Source organism: Atractosteus spatula, chromosome 11 (assembly GCF_055471065.1).
Source record: "Atractosteus spatula isolate fAtrSpa1 chromosome 11, fAtrSpa1.hap1, whole genome shotgun sequence".
Classification (NCBI taxonomy): domain Eukaryota; kingdom Metazoa; phylum Chordata; class Actinopteri; order Semionotiformes; family Lepisosteidae; genus Atractosteus; species Atractosteus spatula.
Genome location: NC_142716.1, coordinates 7,951,491 through 7,973,182, shown reverse-complemented (window position 1 = coordinate 7,973,182; position 21,692 = coordinate 7,951,491). Strand labels below are relative to the sequence as shown.

The 21,692-nt window shown below is 38.7% G+C and overlaps 1 protein-coding gene across 6 annotated transcripts in view; it reads right to left on the bottom strand.

The window, feature by feature from the left end:
• Positions 1–21,692, bottom strand: part of swt1 (SWT1 RNA endoribonuclease homolog) — a 30,643-nt gene that overhangs the window by 6,590 nt on the left and 2,361 nt on the right. For all 6 annotated transcript variants that reach the window (XM_088927172.1, XM_088927167.1, XM_088927169.1 and 3 more), the window contains 14 exons: positions 20,640–21,588; positions 20,042–20,101; positions 18,328–18,457; positions 17,293–17,394; positions 16,988–17,176; positions 15,554–15,647; positions 14,266–14,414; positions 13,583–13,749; positions 12,655–12,793; positions 11,526–11,671; positions 10,914–11,104; positions 10,196–10,342; positions 4,058–4,124; positions 3,131–3,198 (listed from right to left, as the gene is read on the bottom strand). In XM_088927172.1, coding sequence (XP_088783298.1) covers positions 3,131–3,198; positions 4,058–4,124; positions 10,196–10,342; positions 10,914–11,104; positions 11,526–11,671; positions 12,655–12,793; positions 13,583–13,749; positions 14,266–14,414; positions 15,554–15,647; positions 16,988–17,176; positions 17,293–17,394; positions 18,328–18,457; positions 20,042–20,101; positions 20,640–21,588 — 2,598 coding nt within the window. The remainder of the gene's footprint in view (positions 1–3,130; positions 3,199–4,057; positions 4,125–10,195; positions 10,343–10,913; positions 11,105–11,525; positions 11,672–12,654; positions 12,794–13,582; positions 13,750–14,265; positions 14,415–15,553; positions 15,648–16,987; positions 17,177–17,292; positions 17,395–18,327; positions 18,458–20,041; positions 20,102–20,639; positions 21,589–21,692) is intronic.

Sequence of the window (21,692 nt, the reverse complement as noted above, 5' to 3'; positions counted from 1 at the left end):
ACACGCTTGTGCTTTGTTTGCTATTACTTGAAGATCTGCAGACGGTTTCTCAGATATTTGAGCAAAATATTTAAATGCAAATATACTGTAATACCTCCTCAAACATACCATTAGTACCAACCAAGTGGTCAGAGAATTCTCAAAAGATCAGCGATGAACAGCAAGCACAGCCTGCATGAGAAATGGGATTGTTTACAGTTTTTTTTTAGAGTGAAACAACCTGTCTTTCAGGGATATAAAGACACCAGTGGATCTACACTTGTCAGCCTCAAATACCTATCCTTCTACCTCTCCAGCTTCATCTTGGAAGCATCTACCTGGTTGTATTAAATATTGCAGAAAGTGCCAACAAAAAACAATTTCACCACAATAATAACAGGGAAAACAGTTCATAACAAACAAAAAGACAAAATTTAGTACACCTAGAAACTAAATCCCATAACCTGTCTGAAGCCTTATTCTAACAAGGACATTGCTAACTATTTCATATCAGGATTTGCATCTTAAAGGTAATATGGATGACTTAATGACTCTTTTGATACTCAAAAAAGCTACTGTGGCTATCACCAAAGTAAGATAATCTTGTTCAGGTGCTTAATTTTATAAATGCAATGTATACAATGTAATGTAAATCCTTAAGAAGAGGAGTTTAAAAATGACAGAGTATCAGGGTTATGTAACCACCCTTGAATCAAGGTAAAGACAGCAAAGAGAAATTGATATCTTGTTTAGAGAGAGGATATGTAATGCAAGGAGCCCCTTAACCATCCTTCAGACTGATTAACGGGAACTCTTCGGCATAATTCCAGCACCTCAGGTACGACGATGGCTTTGGCTTGAGCTAATCAACCCAAGGGGCTCGTCTCTCACACACATCTGTGAAAGGCATTTTGCGTTCATTTAGTGAATCTTCCCTGCTGAACTCTCTCTTATTTGCTGAATTACTAATTGTTAATAATTGCTCAAGTGTATGTTAAAGAAAACTAGATCAAACACATCAGCCTCACATCACTTCTTTTTCTTGAAGAACAATCATGAAAAAGATTACACGTTCTGTAAAAACACTAAAAGAGGCATTTAACACATTCATAAAAATGACAGACTGAAACAACTGCTTATTTGAATGACTTTGTGCCTGAACATTTCTTTTGAAATTATTCGCTTTGCCAGTGTTTTTAAGCATTAGTATGTATTTTTTTAAAAACATTCATAAAAATATTTTGTTAATTTTTATTTTTCATGGAGCAAAAAAGGATAGGAAAACACGAGACACATTACAATTCACAATGGGATTGAACAGATTCACTTAAAATACTTTAACTAAAAAATCTGTAGTCGTTGGAGTTGAAAATACTTGAACTGCCCATCAACACTTTTGAATGACATGAATTTTATAGATCTTCCATGATATTTGATTGTTCAGTTACTGGGAACAAAAGGAAACATATTTGAAAAGTGTTGAGGATAGTAAGAACAAATTTAAATAATATATACACATCTGGGAATTAATATTCCTGGGCCAGGAATAATCATGAATCACAGGTTTACACATTTTCTGAAACATCTGAGTAACAAAATAACTCAAAATTCCTTGAAAATAATTTTCTTATGCTCATCGGCATTGGATCATAGCATGGATTGTGGGCTTACTCTTCTTGTTTTAAAACAGAGTGTATCGGTGCTTGAGCTGGGATTTAGAGTCACTGCCAGGAAAGACTTAGGAGAAAACGATGGAATGTGTCATGTGTTCTGAATCAACAGAATGGAAAGTTCATTGTCAGCTTTCATGAAGAATTCAGGTGCTTATTATGCATTGCACATCTAGTTCCCATTGAAAGGCATGGTGAACAGGTTTTCCACACGTACCACTGAACCATAGAGCCCTGGTCAAAAGAACAGTGTGTAGGAACAATGTACTGAAATCAGATTCCAAAGCACAAAACTGGCAACTTGCCCAGACCCACAGTGCTAGTCTGCAAGGATCACTTTAAAGCTCCACTAATGTCGTTCTCATCACGTGCTCAGACTGTGCCCTAAAGCACCAGTCATATGAGGGCTTCACTAAGCATTTACTATGGTAGCTTGATGGATTAACTCATGATTTACTCTTGGGCTCACACCTCAGCTTTCCGTCTGTAGCAACACACATTATTATTTATGCTGTGGCTGCTGTACGTCTAAGTGGAAAAGATAAATGATGAAGTGGTTAAATCCCAAGCTGGGGATGACTCTCAGAAGACTGGGTCTGGGGAAAGATAAGGCTGATTTACTTCTGCCAGTGGGAGACAAACACCTAGCATGTCCTAGCTGGATCTTTATTTAATCTGATTAATGCTCTATAACAGACTTGTCACCTATCCTTTTTCTGACCACTTCATCCAGGGTTCCAGAGGAGCTGGAGACTATCTCGGCAAGCAATTGATGCAAGACAGGATTCGCCAGTCCACTGCAGGGCAGATGCACAGACACAAACAGGCGAGCACCCAGAGGAAACCCACGCCAGCATGAGGAGAACATACAAACTCCAGGCAGATGACACCCCAGTAATGGTACCCATGGCGTCAGCGCCTTGAGGCAGCAATGCTAACCAACGCACCACAATGACGAAAACAACAGATTATACACTACGGAAACATGATTCTACATGGAACGTCAAGACAATCTGTTTAATAAAAACAAAGGAATGAATAACTGATGTGGCGGGAATGTGTAATGTGTTTGGTGAAATGGGTTATTTCAATATAAATATTGATCAATACTGTCAATATTGATCAATCAAGACTGTCAAATGAGGTCAAATCAGCAAGACGTAGTACTAGTTATGTCACGTTTAGAATATTTTTGCTTCATCTACGGTTAGGATACAGCTGGGCTGTTTCTTAAAGGACAATTGAATACGATGCCAAAGCCTTTTTTAACAAGAACAAAATTATTGAAGATGTAAAATGGTTTAGTCTCAAGGGCATTAATACTAGTTGCTAATTGGAGAGTCACAATAAGCAAATCTGTAGTTTTTTCCCTTAAGACCTGATTATAAAAACAATATTCCAAAGCATGGGACACGAAGGACACTTAAGACGCTGATGATATTCTCGTAGTGTATGAAGCTTCAAGGTAAACTGCCGCTCACCTGTACTCCTGCCGAGACAAGCACTCAAACAGCTCCTGCGCTGTAAACCTGGGCTTCATGCTGGCAATCTGAACATGGAAACGGACAGGAATCTCACATCAGTTAGAGAATAACATTTCATATCAATTATGAAATCATTCATGAAACACAGCAGGATTTATAAGTGTCATTATTGTGTGAAACAATATTTATATTTCCATGTGGTGGAGCAGTGAAAGCAACAGGAGAGGCTGTGTGTCGAGGGTGTATTGGAAACTGATACTGCTATATTAGTGATATACTGTAGAGTTAGATTCTGTAATCCCGAGTATGAACGTAACTGAGTTTGATGAAATGATGTTGCTGAGTACTTTACCGGAGTTATAATTTTATACCAGAGCTGTATTTGGTACCTGCTTACAAGGATCCCTAATACAGCATTTCATCTTATTGACGATCACTAGGTCACTATCATAAATTCCATAATTGCCATGGCACTGTGTTTGAAAAAACAGTAACAATTATATTCAAATTATTGTGAATCTGGACGGTAGATTTAGAGGATTCTCCCACAAACTAAAGACCTCTCTGCTACAATACATTTCTACCTGAGGTTACACTAGACTAGACATTAACTCCCCCCCAACCTTAATGACCACCAACTAGCCTTAAACCAAACCGCAGCCTGAACTCAAACCCCTGGCAAGGGTAAAGAAAGTGTTAAGTCTAGGGTTATGGTTGCTTCTAACATCATTCAAACACTGCTGCTTAAATGCCATTTGGCAATATTACCTACTGTAAATATACTATGGAGCACAAGTCTTCAAACATAAAAAGACAAAAGTGCAATTCAATAGTCATTATTGATTTATCTTTATTGTGTGATTGTATGGTCAGATACACATTTCCAGTTATAGTTGACTCCATGTGCTAACATTTTTTTCTCACCTCACTGGTGGTAATGAAAGCGTGCAGCATGCTCACATCTTCAAAGCCACTGTCTGATGCCAAAACCCTAAAGGACAATACAACATATCATTCAGAGAGTTTGGAAACCAGCCAAAGATGTATTTTCTTGTATGGAACCTTTAGTCACTGCACAAGTTCTAAAAGAGCAAAATGCATTTTTGAGGCCCCTTCAAGCAGTTTTTGTGAACAGTGAAGAGCCTCATAACTAGCGTAGCCAACACCACTATTCCAAAACTGTCCTGGCGAAAGAGGAACCTGTTCTAAAGAGCAGGGAAAGGTTATGGTCCTTGAGTAAATAGTGCAGAAAGAGGGGAAAAAAAAACACTTTCACCAGGCTTTATGCATTATACATGTCCTATCCTTTCAGCTTCTGAATAATGGAAAAATCATGTGGCCCATGATGAGTCACTGAGAGAATATGTGATCTGAATGCTGGTGCAGTATCTTTCCGTCTCCTAGGCAACAAGAAGAATTTGCTAAATCTACCCTTCATCAAAGGAATATCAAAGGACAAGCAAACCAACATTATTACACTGCTGTTTAAAACGAACGAAGGCTGACTCTGGAATAACAACAGGACTCAGTACAACAAAAAAAAAACAATGACCTCTAATAAATCTACCGTCTTTGACCTTCTTATACCACTTAAGAGTTTATCCTGCTTAGGAAAACATAAGAGTAATAAAGTATTATGCATTTAGTTAGAAATCTATAATGTTCAGTTAGTTGATATAATTCTGTTATAGTCGTAGATACTTTATGAGAAACAAATGGCCTCATTATCATTCCTTTTAATATATTTTAAAAAAGAAGTCAATAAGTATGTGATTTCATAATTACGTGCAAACCTGCCATTCGATACATACACATTTATTAATTCACTGATGTATTTCCAGCAACCTCTTTTACAGATTTATATTTGTCTTGTAAACTTTAAAACCACAGAAAATCCAGCAGGAAATGAACTGCATCATTTTAATAGCTGTGACAAGGCAGACAAGAAATAAAGGGCATTTAAATCGAATGGAAACAATGTTTTTCTTTCCCTATGGAAAATCCCACAAATACAGTAACTCAAGCAACATCTGTATTTGGAATATATGCATGCTTTTGAGTACGTGTTCATGCTTAGTTACTGGAATTAAATAAAAGTCATTTTTTAATTTAAATTGTTGTGAATTTTTTCCAGTTTGTGGCTGCACTAACGATGGCACGTACTGTTTATTCACTGGAGGCTCACAGGGCTGGTGCTGGGTAATTGCACAGGCTGGGGGGCCGTCCACACACTGACCTACATTCACACACAACCTACAGCAATCCCAGTGGAGTTAAAGGGCTGTGCTGTGCATAGCAGGCATAGTGCAGGATCCCATGTACAAAAAAGGAATCAGAAAAAAAAAGTCTGAGTCCAGGGGAGTGACAGGTAAATTAATTGCTGAGCTGTGTGAATCACCAAATTCATAAAACTTCATCTATCCTACAGATTTTATCAAGATACCCAAGTGCTGCTACAAAACCACTCTTTATATGCAACTACAAACAGGCCTCTATTTGCAACTGGTCTAATTCTTATACAAGCACGTTTATTCCCAAATACATATGTGTGCAAATATAATAAAACTGTACTGTATATATACATACACAATTATGAATATATAGAGGTGTGCAACTGTAATTGAAAAAAAAATCAATTTTATTGTATTATTTACATCTCATAATTTGACTACAACATCTTCATGAAATGGTCCATAATTTCTGTCCCTGGTATTTACATATTCTATGGAACAGATTGGTCTTCCAAAGCTGTGGATGGAGCATTTATTTTGATCTGTTATCTTTTTTTAGGTGTTGCTAATGTTTTTAGGTTTCTGGGTGTCTGCCACAAATAATATGATACCACATTCTTACAGATCCTTTCACACCTTCAATGCACACATTGCTGTCAACCCCCTGAGATCCCAAGACAGAATACTAATATTTCTGACTCATTTACACCTACTGCTATAGACCTCAAGAAAATTACACACATACATAAACTTATATACTGGATTGCATAAAGGAATGCAATGCACCCAATACCCAGGGCTTAACATCAGTATAAATGCACTGAATTATGTCACCAGTGACTTCAGCTCAGCTGGAAACCATTTATTCAACCGGGTCTCTCCTCTGCCTGTGTGCTTGACAGCAAATACAAATTACATTAGCAGATTCCACAGCAAAAGATCCTACCTATTGAGGTCTCTCTCAGATGGGTGATGATGCACTAACTCTCACTAGTAATGGCATAACATTTTTTATAGTAAAGGCATAGCCCCAATGGAAACTAATGGTTTCACAAATTTCTACCTGTTTGAATATAATGTGTGGTCAAAGTCTGTTTCAATTTCCCCTTTCAAACCAAATCTCAATATTTCAGTCACTGAAACTGAAACCAAAGTATTCATTATTTTTAGTTACAAATTAATGTTCGTATCTACCGTAATAAACTGATATGAAAAGATAATTCATTCAATCAAGAAAACACAGTACAAACAAATTATAATGTCATCCCTTAACTCTTTAAGGTACTGTAGACAACAAGAGAATTATTCAAGAACCTACACAATTATCTTATAAAATGTTTACAAGGAACACAATGGTATTCAAAACTTCAATATAGAACACATTTGTCAAAGTATTATTAACAAACCATCCATTCCCACTTTATTTTAAGCTGACTGAAAAGAAAAACACTTATTATCCAATTAGGGAAACATAAAATGTTTAAATTCTAAAACTGAACACTCTTCTACAAATTCAACAAATCAAATACCTATCAAACCTAACACTTAACTGTATTATATTGTTCATAAAGTTACATAGGAGTAACTGAAAAGGGCTGAAAGCTTCAATGCACAACACTTATATATGTGAAAGAACAATGTTTTACAGGCTGTTCTGGCTCCATTTTAATCACTGGGAACGAAACCCCCCCCCCCCATGAAAATCTGTTCCACAATTAGCACCACAACTTTAATTTGTATTGGCAGTGCTGAAAGTCTGTAAGGCACTGAATATTTGAAGGGAAGGTTCTCTCTAAAAAAAATCCATCCTTAAAAATGAAAGCAGCTACAGCTACAAGGCACAATACGGAGCAATAAGCTTGAATCAAGCTTAGAAAATGAAAACTTAAAATCTCAATGTCCTTTCACAGGAATTTCAGTTCCGTTAGGTTTTGTTGTGATTTTACAGGTTCAAATGCGCAGCGACACTTGCCTTTTGCTGTTTGAATCCACAAGGGTTTTTCACAAAGCTGTTCACATCTGTTGTCAAGTGTGGGGGAGTTCAGACTCCCTGGCAAAGCAAATCATTTCTCGAAGAATCTAAACATTCCATACTTGGTAACAAAGGATATTTTATGTTGGCTTTGCGGCACACAATGGTTGACACCACAGAAAAAGTAATACATTCAACATATTTCAAAGTAAAACAAATAAGGAATGACATTAAAAAGGGTTTGAAATGACAGCTTCCTCTCCATTTATATTTTACACTAGACAAAGGAAATTCATTGAATGCAACAAATTATTTCCCCCCCCCCCCCAATATACACTGCCAAATCATTTGTATTCAAACAAGTGGATGCTTTGCTTAATGCGTGCCCTTTGTTTTGAAAGAATCACATAAAAATATTGTATATATGTGTTTGCATACCAAAGCAAAGGAAAGCAGATGAAGTGCAGCTCCAAAAAAAAAAAGCAAACCCACAGGGAAGAGCACTGACTCCTGTTTTTGTCACAGCAGGCAAAACTCTTCTGAAGACACCTATCGATCACTTCTGAGGCTGGGCAACGATGGATGGAACATTCTGTAATATTTTTTCATTTTCTGTCAGCAGATTTCTTTGCTGAATGTGAGTAAGATTCAGTAGCTGTGCCATTTGTATGGTGCTGGATGGCGGAAGACTATTTTTCTACGTCTTCAGCTCTCCACTCCAGCTAGAAAGGGAGGATGGCTTTATGAATTTCAAGAATCATCCAAAATGTGTTTGGCATTTGTGTTAAAAACCTTAACACAGATAAGGCCAAAATAGATCTTTTATAATGTGGTGATCACAAAAAAAAAGGCTTGATCTTAGTCCCATAGGCAAAATAGGAAAAAAATATTGACAAACCAGACATACAGTAGATGTTGATTTCTGAACTTACTGCTAATGAGCACTTCTGCCAAACAAATAGAAGATTAAAATGTCTAAATGTTCCTTGCAAAAGTTCTTATCTGTTTAATTTTATTCCTTTATATCGAGAATTAAGTGCCATGGTACAAATAAACTATTGCAGGTTAAAACAAAGTTTTAAACAAAACAAAGTGCCTCTTCAGTTAAGCAGGCAATTGTGCCTTCTGGAAAACCTGAATATAATGATAATGTTTGCCATACTTTCATAAAAAGTAGTGATTCGATTAGCAGTGCAGTCATGTGGGCCTGCTTTGTTTGCACTGCACATGACCTGTCAGTAATGAACATTTACTGTTGAGCGAGTCTTTTCTCACTACAGAATAGCCTGTGTCATTTTTCAAAAATGCTGGAAAATACAAACAAATACCGAATTACAGATTTTTGGAGGATGAACAGAAATTACTCAGTAGCTGCTGGACTGGATTACATGTGCTTTGCTGGATTTTAGGCAATTCCTAATACTTTATTAGTGTGCCACGTTGGAAAATTATCACAATACAGTAGTAGTTTTAACTCCAAACAGAGAGAAAAACACAAAATCAGATCTGTATTTCTAAGAAGGAAAAGCAGGAAGCTCAACATTAAATTACAGAGGGCATGATTGATCTAAGATAGCAATTCCTAGAAATTCCTAGAAAACGAAAACAAAAGTGGCTAAATTTCCCAAGCAACCTACCGTATATCTTGAAAGATTTATAAATATTTTAACATACAAAAGCCAGAATATAATAATTCCACGCCTTTTCCCCCTCAATATAGACATAAAGAATGATTCAAACTGGAAAATACAAATATTCAATCACCAGTAAACCAATGAGAGGAACACACTCGGTCTCTAGAGAAGATTCTCTACAGAAGAAGCAAGCTTTGGTAAACAGCAGAAACTGAACAAAACTAGCTAAAAAAAAACTTCAGTTTCACAAGTACTTAGCGACTATCACACACTGACCAGACAAAACACCAAACCAGAGCCCTCCAGCCCTGTAGAGGTAAGTTTACATATTTAAACCGTCTTCAAATGTCCACTTCAGACAGTGTATAAACAAAATAAACTTATTTTGAACACAAGGGAGACAACATAGAAAAGCTTATCCTGTTGATTTACCCATAAAATATGATATTATAAGATGTAAATGGAAAAATGATGACAAAAAACTAGAGCCCCCCACCTTCCCAAAAGCATCTTCTTGGTATTTATTGTGGAAAATTTGGCAATATTTAAGTTTTAAAAACTGCCCTGCAATAGACTGATGTGCAACCAAGGTACAGTTCTACATGTGCCCTGTGCAGTATGTACCTGTATCTTAGAGCCTCAAAACCTGACCTAAATAAGTATATTCTTCCCTAGCTTTGCTACCCAAAAAAGCACTTGATTGTAAAAAATACTGACTAAAGACATATGTTGAAATAAGTGGACTATCATGGTCAACACAAAAAGGGATAGCAAATTACAAAATAAGTACATATAAGAAGACAAGGAAAGAAATGCAAAAAAAATAATAGCTAGAATTTCTAGCCAAATACTAGAGTTTAATTTTAAACTAATTAAACTTCAGCACCCAGTTGTACACCTCCCTGTGATAATGCTTAATAGTAAACTTGCTGCACTGCTTGACTTTAGAACCAATTACCTGAACTATTAGTTTCCACTTCTTTTCATGGGGTCTAACACACCAGCAGTTTTCATTGCATCTAGACTTTATTTTAATAAATCCTTAACTGAACCAACAAATCACTTGGACAGACCCTTTGCAATTTGGGAACTAACCTGGGTTATAGAATCACTTAAGCACTCTGGAAAGAAGCTTAGTGTGTGCAAAAAAAAAAAGGTCAGGTACCAATGTGGGTCAAAGCAAGTAAAGTAAATACGGGCTAATAGCAATTCCCTCTTCCTTTACCTCTGGAAGGAATCCAGCAGCCCTTTCACGGCAGCCAGGAGTTTCTGCAGGCAGGAGAAAGCCTCGTCAGGAGAGGCCAGTTTCTCTCCAGGCCCTCCTGTCCCCTGAGGATCCAGAGGAACCCGGAGGGCTGCTAAGACCGCAGAGCTGAAATTTAGAGAAAAGAAAATAAAACAGATCTTTTCTCAGAAGATTATTTTCACTCCAGTTGCCTGTGCAAGTTTTTTTTATGGTATTCTCTAACATATGAAGGCCACACGCAGTAGCTAGCTACATGATTTGGGTGTTTGGGACTAACGTGCTTCTAGATGTCACTGGTGTGACAGTGTTGCTGAGTCCGTTACTGCTCCTTCTCACTAACGACGGCCTCAAGATCAATTCGTAATAATTTTGCTAGTGAAAAAACTGACAGAACCTGTCTGATTTGACCCTCTTTCCTCCTTTTTTCTTTCTTGTGAGATCCCGCTATTGGTTCCGTTTCTTACAGTTAATTTTTTAAAAAGCACTAAAATAGCAGATTCACGGAGGAGCGTTTTTTGTTGCAGTAGATGGTAGCTTGTGGGAAGGATGTGAAAAATCTCTGAGAGAGGAAATAATTAAATTGGACAAAATCAAGGTGCCGCATAAGTAAGAGCTTTGATATTTGCACTATACTGAAATAAGGTATGGAAGGAAGCAATGTTGTTTTGTTGCCTTTTGCAACAATATGCCCATTTACCTGATCTGACACGCATTGATCCAGATGTTCTCAAAAACAGCCCAGATATCAGCATGAGAAGAGTGTGGCTCCGACAAACTGTGCTCTACTGCCATGAGGGTCTCAGTGTCACCTGGCTGCAGGATCCTTGTTTCATTCCTTCCTTGGGCAGAATCCACAAGGCCCTCCTCCCCTTGAGCTCTGCAGTCGGGCTGTGATCCCCAAACACAATTCGGCACAAGTCTTTCAACAGATCTGCACCAACTGCTATAAGACATGCCATTTGCAACCATTTTAAAGGAAAACAGAATTTTGTTAATATCAGTTTCTGGACCTAAAGTATTCTTTGCTGATCTGGATCTAGAAGGAATATGTAGAAAGTGGAATTAGTTATGCAACTAGAGATTAATAGCACAGGGATTGTGTCTATGGATATCTAATGCCCTCCGGACAGGATTCAAGGGGGAAATCTTACTAGAGGTGAACATGCATGAGCAGGAATTGTGACCTAGAACTATTATGTACTAAAGAAGAACTTACAGAGCCATACTTTACTCTACAGCATCTGCAAGTAAAATGTGTTGAAGGAGAAGGATGTGTAACCAGGAGATGCACTAAGGGCCCCAGTCTTACCTGAGAAGTGTCTGACTGCAGCTGTTTCAGGGCAGCAACAGCTTCAAGGAGAATGCTATTATAGCCTGATCTGGAACTAAAACCGTGCAACAGACCATGGGCTTCTTGCACCACCTGCTTCATGGAACAACTATCAACTGTTCTACCTGAAGAGGAAGGACATGTTAATGCCACATATCTGAAATTGTAATGCATGCCTTTGAATGGAAATGCACAGTTCTCTACAAAGCTATCCATTTTAAAGAGCAATATTAAAACAGATTTTTTTTCTTGTGCTTGAGCAACTATTTCTATTACAATTAGCACAGCGTCGCAAATTTCTACTAAGGAGATATCAGATTATTCATCATATGAAATCATCAGAAAAAAAAATATTTTATGTGCCAAAATTTCTTCAACTACAACTTGGTTAAAATGAAAGACATTTTAACTACTACCGATGTGCCGTAAATACAAAGTTAAAACAGTAATGAACCACACAGAATGCATTTAAACTATGGAAAATACATTTCGAAAAATAACGATAAATTAAACAGTATTTTGCGGTACCTGTACTTTTTAAAAGGCACGGAAAGCAACAGGAAAACAGGCTGTGCAATCTAGAAGCCAGTCTAGTTTTTCACTTGTTAAAACATGCTCGTTAGGGTCATAGTTCCTTACACACTAGTGTACAGACAGTCCCAGTCTGTTAGATGTTTTTGAGACGATATCATAACAATGCCATGGAGATTTTAGCCTCCCACACTAACCACCTCTGCTTCCTTGCCAGAACAAGCAGCACTGCAAACTTGCTATTTAAGATGAACATATATAGAAGGAATAACATTCATTTACATTGCGAATCGCAAATGACTACAATGTTTTTTTATTTTGATTTTTTGAAATACAAGTAACTGAAAATGGATTCATGCAGCCAGTTAGTTCAAAAATATATTGATAATTTACTGAAAAAGTGCTCGTATCTGTACATCCTTCAAAGAGTGTAATACTTTGTGAAGTACTTTGCTTGGCGTACTGAATCATATTAACATTCCTGGTAATAGTGAAACTTACAGTACCTGGCATTTAAAACATTTAAAAAACCTCAGCAGACTGTTTTGGATATCTTAGTTCATTATATCACATTTACCTTTACAAAGGCTGTCGCTGAGGAATTCAACAGAGTGAAGAAGATTCCTGCTGACAATACTTCCAAACACAGCAATCCAGTGTTTCTTAAAGCACTGCAGTAAATCACTCAGGGACCAAGGAGGCTTTATATACACAATCTAAAGGCATGGAAATAGTCAAAGGTAATAATTAGATGCTGAAAGGTCTGCAGCAAAATAGAAATTATGTCATTACTTAAATATACATTCTTCATATTTAAGAAAGGTTAGAACACACTGGCATTATAATTTCCTATCTTAAGAAATTCTGAGACTGGACATATCATTATAAATTCTGTCAGTCCCTGTTTGGTGGCTGTCTGGGCTTTCTTCAATTCTTTGGGAGGTTAATCAACACCTTTAACCTTATCTCTGAACATAACTAGATAAGATAAGATCACTTTATAAGCCCTATACAATTTCTTGCATCAGGTATTTGTCTTTTTCGCATACCCCAGCTTGCTCTCCATGAGACACACAGACACACAGAGAGGGAGAGAGAAGCCTGGGATCAGAGCGCAGGTTCAGCCATTTATACGGTGCCCCTGGAGCGGTTGGGGTTAAGGGCCTTGCTCGGGGTCCAAATGGAGTTGGATTCCTCTGCTGGCCGCGGGATTTGAACTGGCAAACTTCCAGCCACAGGTGCAGATCCTAAGCCACATAGAAACTAGAGACTGACCCTTGCATAACCAGAGCCATAACTATAACTTCTAGGCCTGTAATACTACTACTAATTCCTTACACTTATAGAGTGCTTTTCTAGACAATCCACTCAAAGAGGAGCTGCAGGGTGATATAGCTGCTGACTAACCTTGCGCTAACAGGACAACCTGTCTACACTTAACCTGAGCCACGTATTTGTTTCTAAATCCACTTCTCCCGAAATTGCAGAAAGTATGGGTGGTTTACCTCTAGCCAAAGATCACCAAATGCCTCCTTCATCTCTGCCTCCAAAATCGCACACAGCGCCCCCCTCAGGACTCCCTCGATGGCAGAGACGGAGGTCACCAGAGCACTCCCTGAGACTGTCGCCTTTCTCGTCTGTTCCTCTGTCACTCTGCTGTTTGAGTCCAGCTCTTCAATGAGAACGCAATATGCTGGTCAATAGTGTCACAATGCCAAAGACTTTTTATTTCTTAATTACATTTCAGAGGAAGAGACGTAAATACCACACTGGTACAATACATTTGCAAAACAAAAGGCAATCTAGACTAAACCTTAAAATGGTTTTTTTATGTAATCCATTCTAAACATCTTATGCAAGGTATCTTTAATGCTCTCTCTCATTTGTTGTCATTTACCTTTGTGTAAGCTAAATCAGAATGAAGATAAAAATAGTAATGGATGATATATTACAATGAATATGTCTTGGGTCACTTTACAAACTGAAGCCTGGATAGTGGCTAATGGCTTTTTGGAAGGCTTAATAATCAGATTCTCCCTTTAAGCTCTGCAATGCAACATTTAGGACAAGCCTGATTTTTGCCACTGTATCATATCCTGTTTAGACTGCAGGAAGTTTTTTTTTTAATTCCCAAAGATCCACTGTTGTTTCTACAGTACATGCAATTAAACGTGCTGCAAATCTGTACCTGTCTGTGGGTGCCATGTGGGCGGGAGAGACTGGTGCCAGAGTGTATCAGCCTCAGATTTCAGCTTATCAGCTTCAGAAACAAGGTCTGCTTTGCTTACAGCTTTCACACCGCTTAGCAGTGCTTTACTGCACAGATTCTTGTCATTTCTGCAAGGGGGTGAGGAGAAACAAAAAAAAAAGTAGGAGGTAGTCATAATAATGCATATGGTGGTAAGAATGGGGAAAAAAAAGACCATGGTTGATCAGAAAAACAAGGAGGTGCTAAACGCAGCCAAGTTTAGTTATTCCCTGTGAAATAACTGAAGTCTTTTTTTTTAATGACTGACCTAGTCATAAACCTGGGAGAAAACCGAAACCTGCCGGTCTGGTTCAAATACAATTATACTGATTAGAGTTCGGAGAAAGACCCTCCCTGTTACTGTACTCACTCACAGTGGAGGTGTGGCCGGAGCTAAGCAGCGATGCTGTACATACTGTACTGTATGGAGTTCCCTGTAGAAAGTGTCAGAACACGTTTGGAAAGACCCCCTTTACAGAAAATCTCTTTTCTAGCCTGAAAGGCATTTACTAAATCCAGCTGCCCTTGACAAATGGGAACCAGCCTTTTCATGTTTGAGTCTAAACTACAGTATATTTTCATTCTACATAAAACCACTCAATATAAATCACGAAATGAGGCAAAAACATTTCGCGGGAAAGGTCCAAACTCTCTATTAGGTAAATATGAAGGGAATGTAGTTCCTTGAGTTCCTATATTTATAGCAGAAAAAGAACAACTGGCTTTAAAAATTGGAAAGTGACAAATGTTCAGTGGTGAAAATAACATAATTCAATGATGACTCTCAAATAAAGCAGGGTTCATATCCAGCAAAAACTGTATAAAATATAAATGATCTCTGTAAATCTATATATCTCTCCCCATAAAATATTAGGCTGCATATCCAGCAAAAACTGTATAAAATATAAATGATCTCTGTAAATCTATATATCTCTCCCCATAAAATATTAGGCTGCAAGTGTATATGTGTTTAGCATCTTTAAAGGTCAAATGATCAAAACAGGTAAATACAAGATTATTAAGATTATCAAGTAACAAAAAATAAAAATGACATAGAAAACTATTTTTCTTAACAATCTGGACTGTAAATCCTCTCCACATGGAAATAAGAAGCTGTGGTTCGCTGACACAGCTCCAGCTGGTGGACTATGAAATGCATTTTAAAAAGAGTTGCCCCAGCATCTCACCCGGCCCACCCACAGAGACAGAGAGAGAGAAGCTCACTCACGTGCACAAGATCACAGGCACTCCTGGGAACAGGCTCTGGTACTGCACACAGCAATGCAGCACGCGATCATCGTTGTTCTCGGCACTCAGGCCACCTGCATTACAAACCAAGCCAGGAGAAAATTGTGCTTTTTTCATGATCACTCGTGTAACCTCCACGGTCCAGTACAGGAATTAATCTTCTTAACAGAGCACTACTGTGACAAACGGACACGCAGGCTTGTCGGGCTGCTCCTTAGAAGCAGACAGCTACATTAATATTGTCTCGGACGGCAGACTATTTCTTAATTGAGTTCATGTGCCACCCCTTTTAGAGAAACGTCCATCCTCGTAGGTGGTGTTGAATTTTATAACTCATGAGACAAAGTGCTCCCTTTGTGCTAACTTAGATCTTTTTTAACGGTCTTTGCACAGCCAGAAACACACAGTTCATTTAAAAGCAACTTTTTAATACAAGACTTTACACAATCAGCTCACTTGTTTGATGCCACTGAGCTATGGCATAGAAAGGGGAGGACTAACAGCATGCCAAGTAACTTCTATAATGTTTTCACGATCAATATAAGGGAAAAATACACTGCACTGTTATTTTATTTATTACCTTAGCCTATTCTGTGCTGAGAGCTCTGCCTAAAATAAACTGAAAATGAGGAAGATAAGACGATGCAAAACTACACTTCAAAACAAAAATCTCAAATTGTGGCCATACTTTTTGCTTTAAAATCCCAGGTGATCCCTTCGATAAAGCCACTGCTGATACACAAATACACAGAGGGCTCAGAATGACAAATCCGATCAAGCTGACTGAGCAGAACAAAAGCCTTTTAATGCTTCACAACCTGATTCTGCTTCCACAAACTAAACACTTGGCCTTCATCTTATATTATCCCAAAGTATGAAAACAAAAAAGAAAAAAATAAGGAAATGAGACCATTGCAGTTATTGCTTTTTTAAATTTTAAACAATTCACCACTGGAATACCTTCTAGCATAAAATAAAGATGATGCTTAGCTTGTTCCTAGTGCCATCTGCTGGTTGGTGCCAGGAATAATCAATATATTTAATAATTTATGTACATACAGTATGTTACATAAACATTTAATTTATGAAGAACATTTCATTACAGAGAATCGTTATGTGCTTCAAAGTAAAAGATAAAGCTAAAAGAGGATGAATAAACTTTTCAGCGTCTACCAAAATGAGAAAAGACCTTAGCCAGGAGATTTTTACGTATGAAATATGAGTACTTCAAGATGTTTTTTATATGATCCCGAAAATTGAGAGAAGCATCGAACATCACAGATCCAGAATTACACTTTACTGACACGAAGACAAAGTACTTTATACATGACATAAACAATCAGAACGTTACATTGTTATGGGGCTCAAGAGAAGTCTCAGCAATGGGATTCAGGTCAAACATGTGGACACTCACATATTTTCTGAGATGCCTGCTGCATCGACTGTCCCCAGAACCGAGGCTCCTGGCTTTTCAGGCAGGTGTAGATGAAGTTAACTGCAGGTATGGCCTTATTTACCACATGGTTTGAAAACTTTCCATTCTTCAATGAATCCAGTTCCTGTAGCACCACCCAGGGAATGAGAATGTTGGGGAAACCAAAAACTGGAAAAGATCAGACAGATAGCGAGAAGAAATCTTACGAATGTTTATGGAACTTTAAAAGAAAATACATTAGGCTTACATATTGACAGCATCCATCAAAATACAATCTGACAAACCTCCGAGGCCACATCCTTTTATCTTCTTGACAAACTCAAGGTGACTGAGCAGAATGTTGGTATCCAGAATGATGATCAGGTCCTGACGACGGTTTTCCTTCCCTGCAGCATTTAAGAAAATAAGAGTTTCACATTTTAAGTTGGGCTATTGTACCATTGCACTAAACATCTAATCTATCACTTTGTAGGCTGAACAAAATTTCAATCTATTTAGATATTGTGAAGATTGTCATGTAAATACAGGGGCATACTCAATATTGGGCAACAGAGTTAAGCCCTGTTCACACCCCACATGACATGGGAAGAGGGAAAAATAACCAGTATTTCTGCTGCCTACTTTCACACTGGACATACAAAGACAACAAGAGATACTAGAGAAGTGCAGGTCTGACACTGGGACTGATGATCTGTGTGAAAAAAAACAAAAAACTTGTGTACTATTTTTGCAAGTGTTTCACCTGACAACTACAGTAAGTACATTATCTGTGTGCCATCGATATAAAAACAAAAAAACCAAACAAACAACCCAGCAACTGGAGCAGCAACCCAGCAAATTTCAAACAACTGGTCATGCCTCTACCTCTATGCATGAATAACTTGGTAGGCATAAATAACCTTTGTTTATTTATATAGGTCATACTTCCATGCACAAATAACTTTTGGTTATGTTACATATACTGTAAATGTAAAAATGCAAGTACCTTATTTTATTGGTTCAGTGAATGTAAATTATGAGAATCTGATGGGGAAACACAAATTAGTGAACTTGGCTCCTACAGGACACGATTACAGTTTTTTTCAATGCTTATAAGGAATTCTCTCTCAAGGATCTGGCACTTTTCCTTAATTTGTCATAGTATCTCTTGATGTAAAGGGCAACTGCAGCTGAGAATATAGCATTATGGTAGAGAGCTTTGCAAAATGTTGGTGTGAACAGACCAACAATGTAAGTATAAATCTTTAATCTGTGTTCCGGGAACACAATCCTAGGAGGACACCCTTAGCGCATGTGGAAGGCTGGAGAGCTCAACTTACTGAAAGAAAATACGGTCTCTTCCTCGGGGGGATCAATTTCCATGCAGGTCAGCTCCCCGTAGCTCTCCACCACATCCCCAGCCAGTAGCTTCTCTGAGCGAGCCAGGTGGAGCTCCTCCACCAGGTGCATCTGCAAATGACCAGAGACCAGAGGACGGGCGACAGAAATCACTGCCTGAAGCAGCATTCAGAAAAAAGGGCTTTCTTCTGCTGCGGGGGTGACTGGTGAATTTGGGGGGAATCATTAGTACCTCTGCCATGGAACAGAGGTCGTTCTGGAATGAGAGAGACCTATAATATATGCAATCAGAGTTAGACCAGCTGTGCTGGTGCTATAGCCAGGACCAGCTTCTCTCACAATGTCCAGTCCTGCATGACTCCTCTTTGGCAAAGACCTAGCAGATGGGCTCCACTGCAGGAGCCCATTTTGTAAGGTGATCTCCAGGCTGCATTCATCCTGATTCATCTTGCATTCAGGGGACAGGCGATTACCACATCAGTGGATGGCAACCTGGGGTGAATATAGCGACACATGAAAGCTTTGCCCTACAGTCCCTTGTCTTTAGCTGCAGGCCTACTCATCTCCATTCCCAGCTGACCCTCTTCCCCCGATATATAAACCCCTGCCTACTGACAGTAGTGTTTAAAGCGGAACTGTAGTCCCAAATTCTCAGACCGGTTATTACATCTCGGTAACATATTAAATTGATGGTACAAATTCGCAACATTTCACAAATTCTGAATTAAGCACAAAATCATAAACTTTGCGAAAGTACTTTGTAGTTGCAAAGTTATCAAGGAGTTCGCGAGAACTGTGACGTGAAGCGGACCCTTCCTGCTCACTAGTCACTGTCATGACTAATGTAATGTGATGGACGAGCAAATAAGTACAGGTTGTGAAGCAGACGTTTCACCGCAGAAATGTTTCAACGTGATCTGCATCCAGAGTGAACAAGTAAGTTGTATTTGTCTGCAAAACTGTCTCAAAGTCGAGAGCAATTTTTCTACTGGATTAAACGAGATGTCCAATGTAATAAGGCCTCTTCACTTCACCAGATTTTGTTGCCTTATTCTGAATCTCAGAATATGATGCTGTGCATACCTGGGAATTTTGTGTATTTTGTGATGGAAATTAGGAGGTTTTACATGTTTGTGTATTTTACTTTCATTGTGGTTTGAAATGCACTCATCAATGCTGATTTTTTTCTAACCACGTATTATAAAAATTGAGGTGCAGTTACCCTTTAATAAACTAACTTGCCCATGTCCATGCTGTTCATGATGAATGGATGCTGGGCTGATACATTAACAGTAAAGAGAAATGCAAAATATTTTGAGGTACAAGCCCTGGAAGGAAAAAAACAATACTCATTCAAGGGGAGCCACCTCATCATACCCATCCATACCCCCCTCCACTGCCGTGTCGCTGTTATGTTTGCTGCTGCTGCTTGAAGAAGAGAAACTCAAGATGACAATGTTGAGAACTGCTATAGTAGTGGGAAATAGCCGCAATTAAATTTAAAGAGCTGCATTTAAATGCGAGTTGATTCTATTGAAAGAAAAAACAAATCTCGGCAAATAAAATGACTACGGGCTGCGGAAATGCCCCCATTTCATTTGTGTCTGTAAGTTACTCATCCTGTTAAGACAAGGCACATTTTATAAGCTGTATTTAGTTAAAAAGGATGAATCACAGTTTAAAAGAATTCTGTACCTCTTGGTCATTGTCATGGTTGTCTGGTGTTTGAGATGAGCGGCTTGGAATGTCGGCATACTGGTATAAAAAAAGAGTACAAAGACATAAGAAACCTCAGGACACAGATAAGCATCTTACTGCACACGCCCCGCTGTTCTTACGGGGCAAAACAAAAGGTCTGAAAGGAACAGAGAGGAAGGGTGCTTTGTAATTTTGTTTTTACCAAAATTACATAGAGCAACTGTATGAATGTGATCATTTTATATTCCCGAGTAACCCATTAAGAATTCATTAGGAGAAATCCAGGCAGATAAGAGAAATGACAATCAATGGAATTTATACCTAGATAACCACGTGCAGGCAAGCGTCCGGAAAAAGAATTCATATGCATTCAATCCTTTTTAGGATGGTACGTGGGAAGGGACACTTATGTGGGAAGGCATGATATTAGTCATTAAAATGTATAATTAACTGATTAAAAATACTATATGCAGGTAATAAAATGCAGTGAACAGGACGTCTGCATTGTCAGTACAATTACTGAGGACTAGCATACATTTCTGGTATATCCATGACAATAAGAAGCAGTTAGAAGTTATTTGTAAAGGCAACGTACCTTGCTAAATGACGACCATGTCTCACTGTGAGTAACTGTCTCTCCCCTTACCCCCTCTGTAGCTAAGCACTCTGCCTTCTCCCTGAGGCTGGCTGTCGGCCTTGAGATTCTAGGTGAGTGGGATCCTGAAGAAGTGGCCTCATCTTTATTCCGAGACGTCTGCGTGGAGGGTCTGCAGTCTCTACGCAGATCCTTAGCCTTGAGCGCTGCAGCAATTTTACTCCCTTTAATTTTTTTCAACAGCTTTGTAGGAGAAAGCGGAGAAGGTTTCACTCCTGAAAGGGGCTGCTTTTCCAGCCTCGGGGAAGTGACAATATGCCCACCCAATGAAGACCTTTCCCAGGTCTCGCTAGTAGCGTCTAATCTACTGCTTTTTTTCCGGATTTTGAAACTAGTAAAACTGCTAGGGGGCTTCTCTCTTGGACTGCTTAGAGAACCCTCAGAGCTTTCCTGGGAAATTCTCTTCAGCAGTCCTGAGTGTGTTTCGCACCTAGCAGTTTTGTGTAAGGTAGCAAGTCCTTCTTTTTGGTTTTCTGGGAGCCTTTTGGTGCTGCTACTTTGTCCCTGAGAAGAAAAGGGGTCCCTTTTGGAATACGCAGTATCCTTTGGGGATAATTTTGCACTGGCAAGTTTCCCTCCATCCTCCCGATGTTTCTCAGAGAAGGGCTTTTCTGTAGATTGTCCTCTAGACACTGGCTTTTTTCTGCTATTGGTCTCTTCTAGTCTGCCAGTGCCAGGGTAGACCTGGCTGTTGGCGGTGCCCGTGCTGGAGGGTAATTTCAGAACCTCCCCAGTGTTTGCGCATTTCCCCCATGATGTGACAGCGTCCTGCTTTCGGTAGGCTCTCCTAAACTCCCTATCTTCTTTTTTGCCACTGTGGGTGGGTAAGGTTTCCCCTGTGTGGAAAGAAGCTGCCTGTTTCTTCCTCCAGACATCCTTTTGTTCAGAACTACGAGCAGTGAGACAGAATATTTTTAAAGTTAGAAAACTGCACTCTTAAGAGAACTTCCTTCAGAACCTATGTTGTCTACTTGACCCAGTGGTGTACATTTT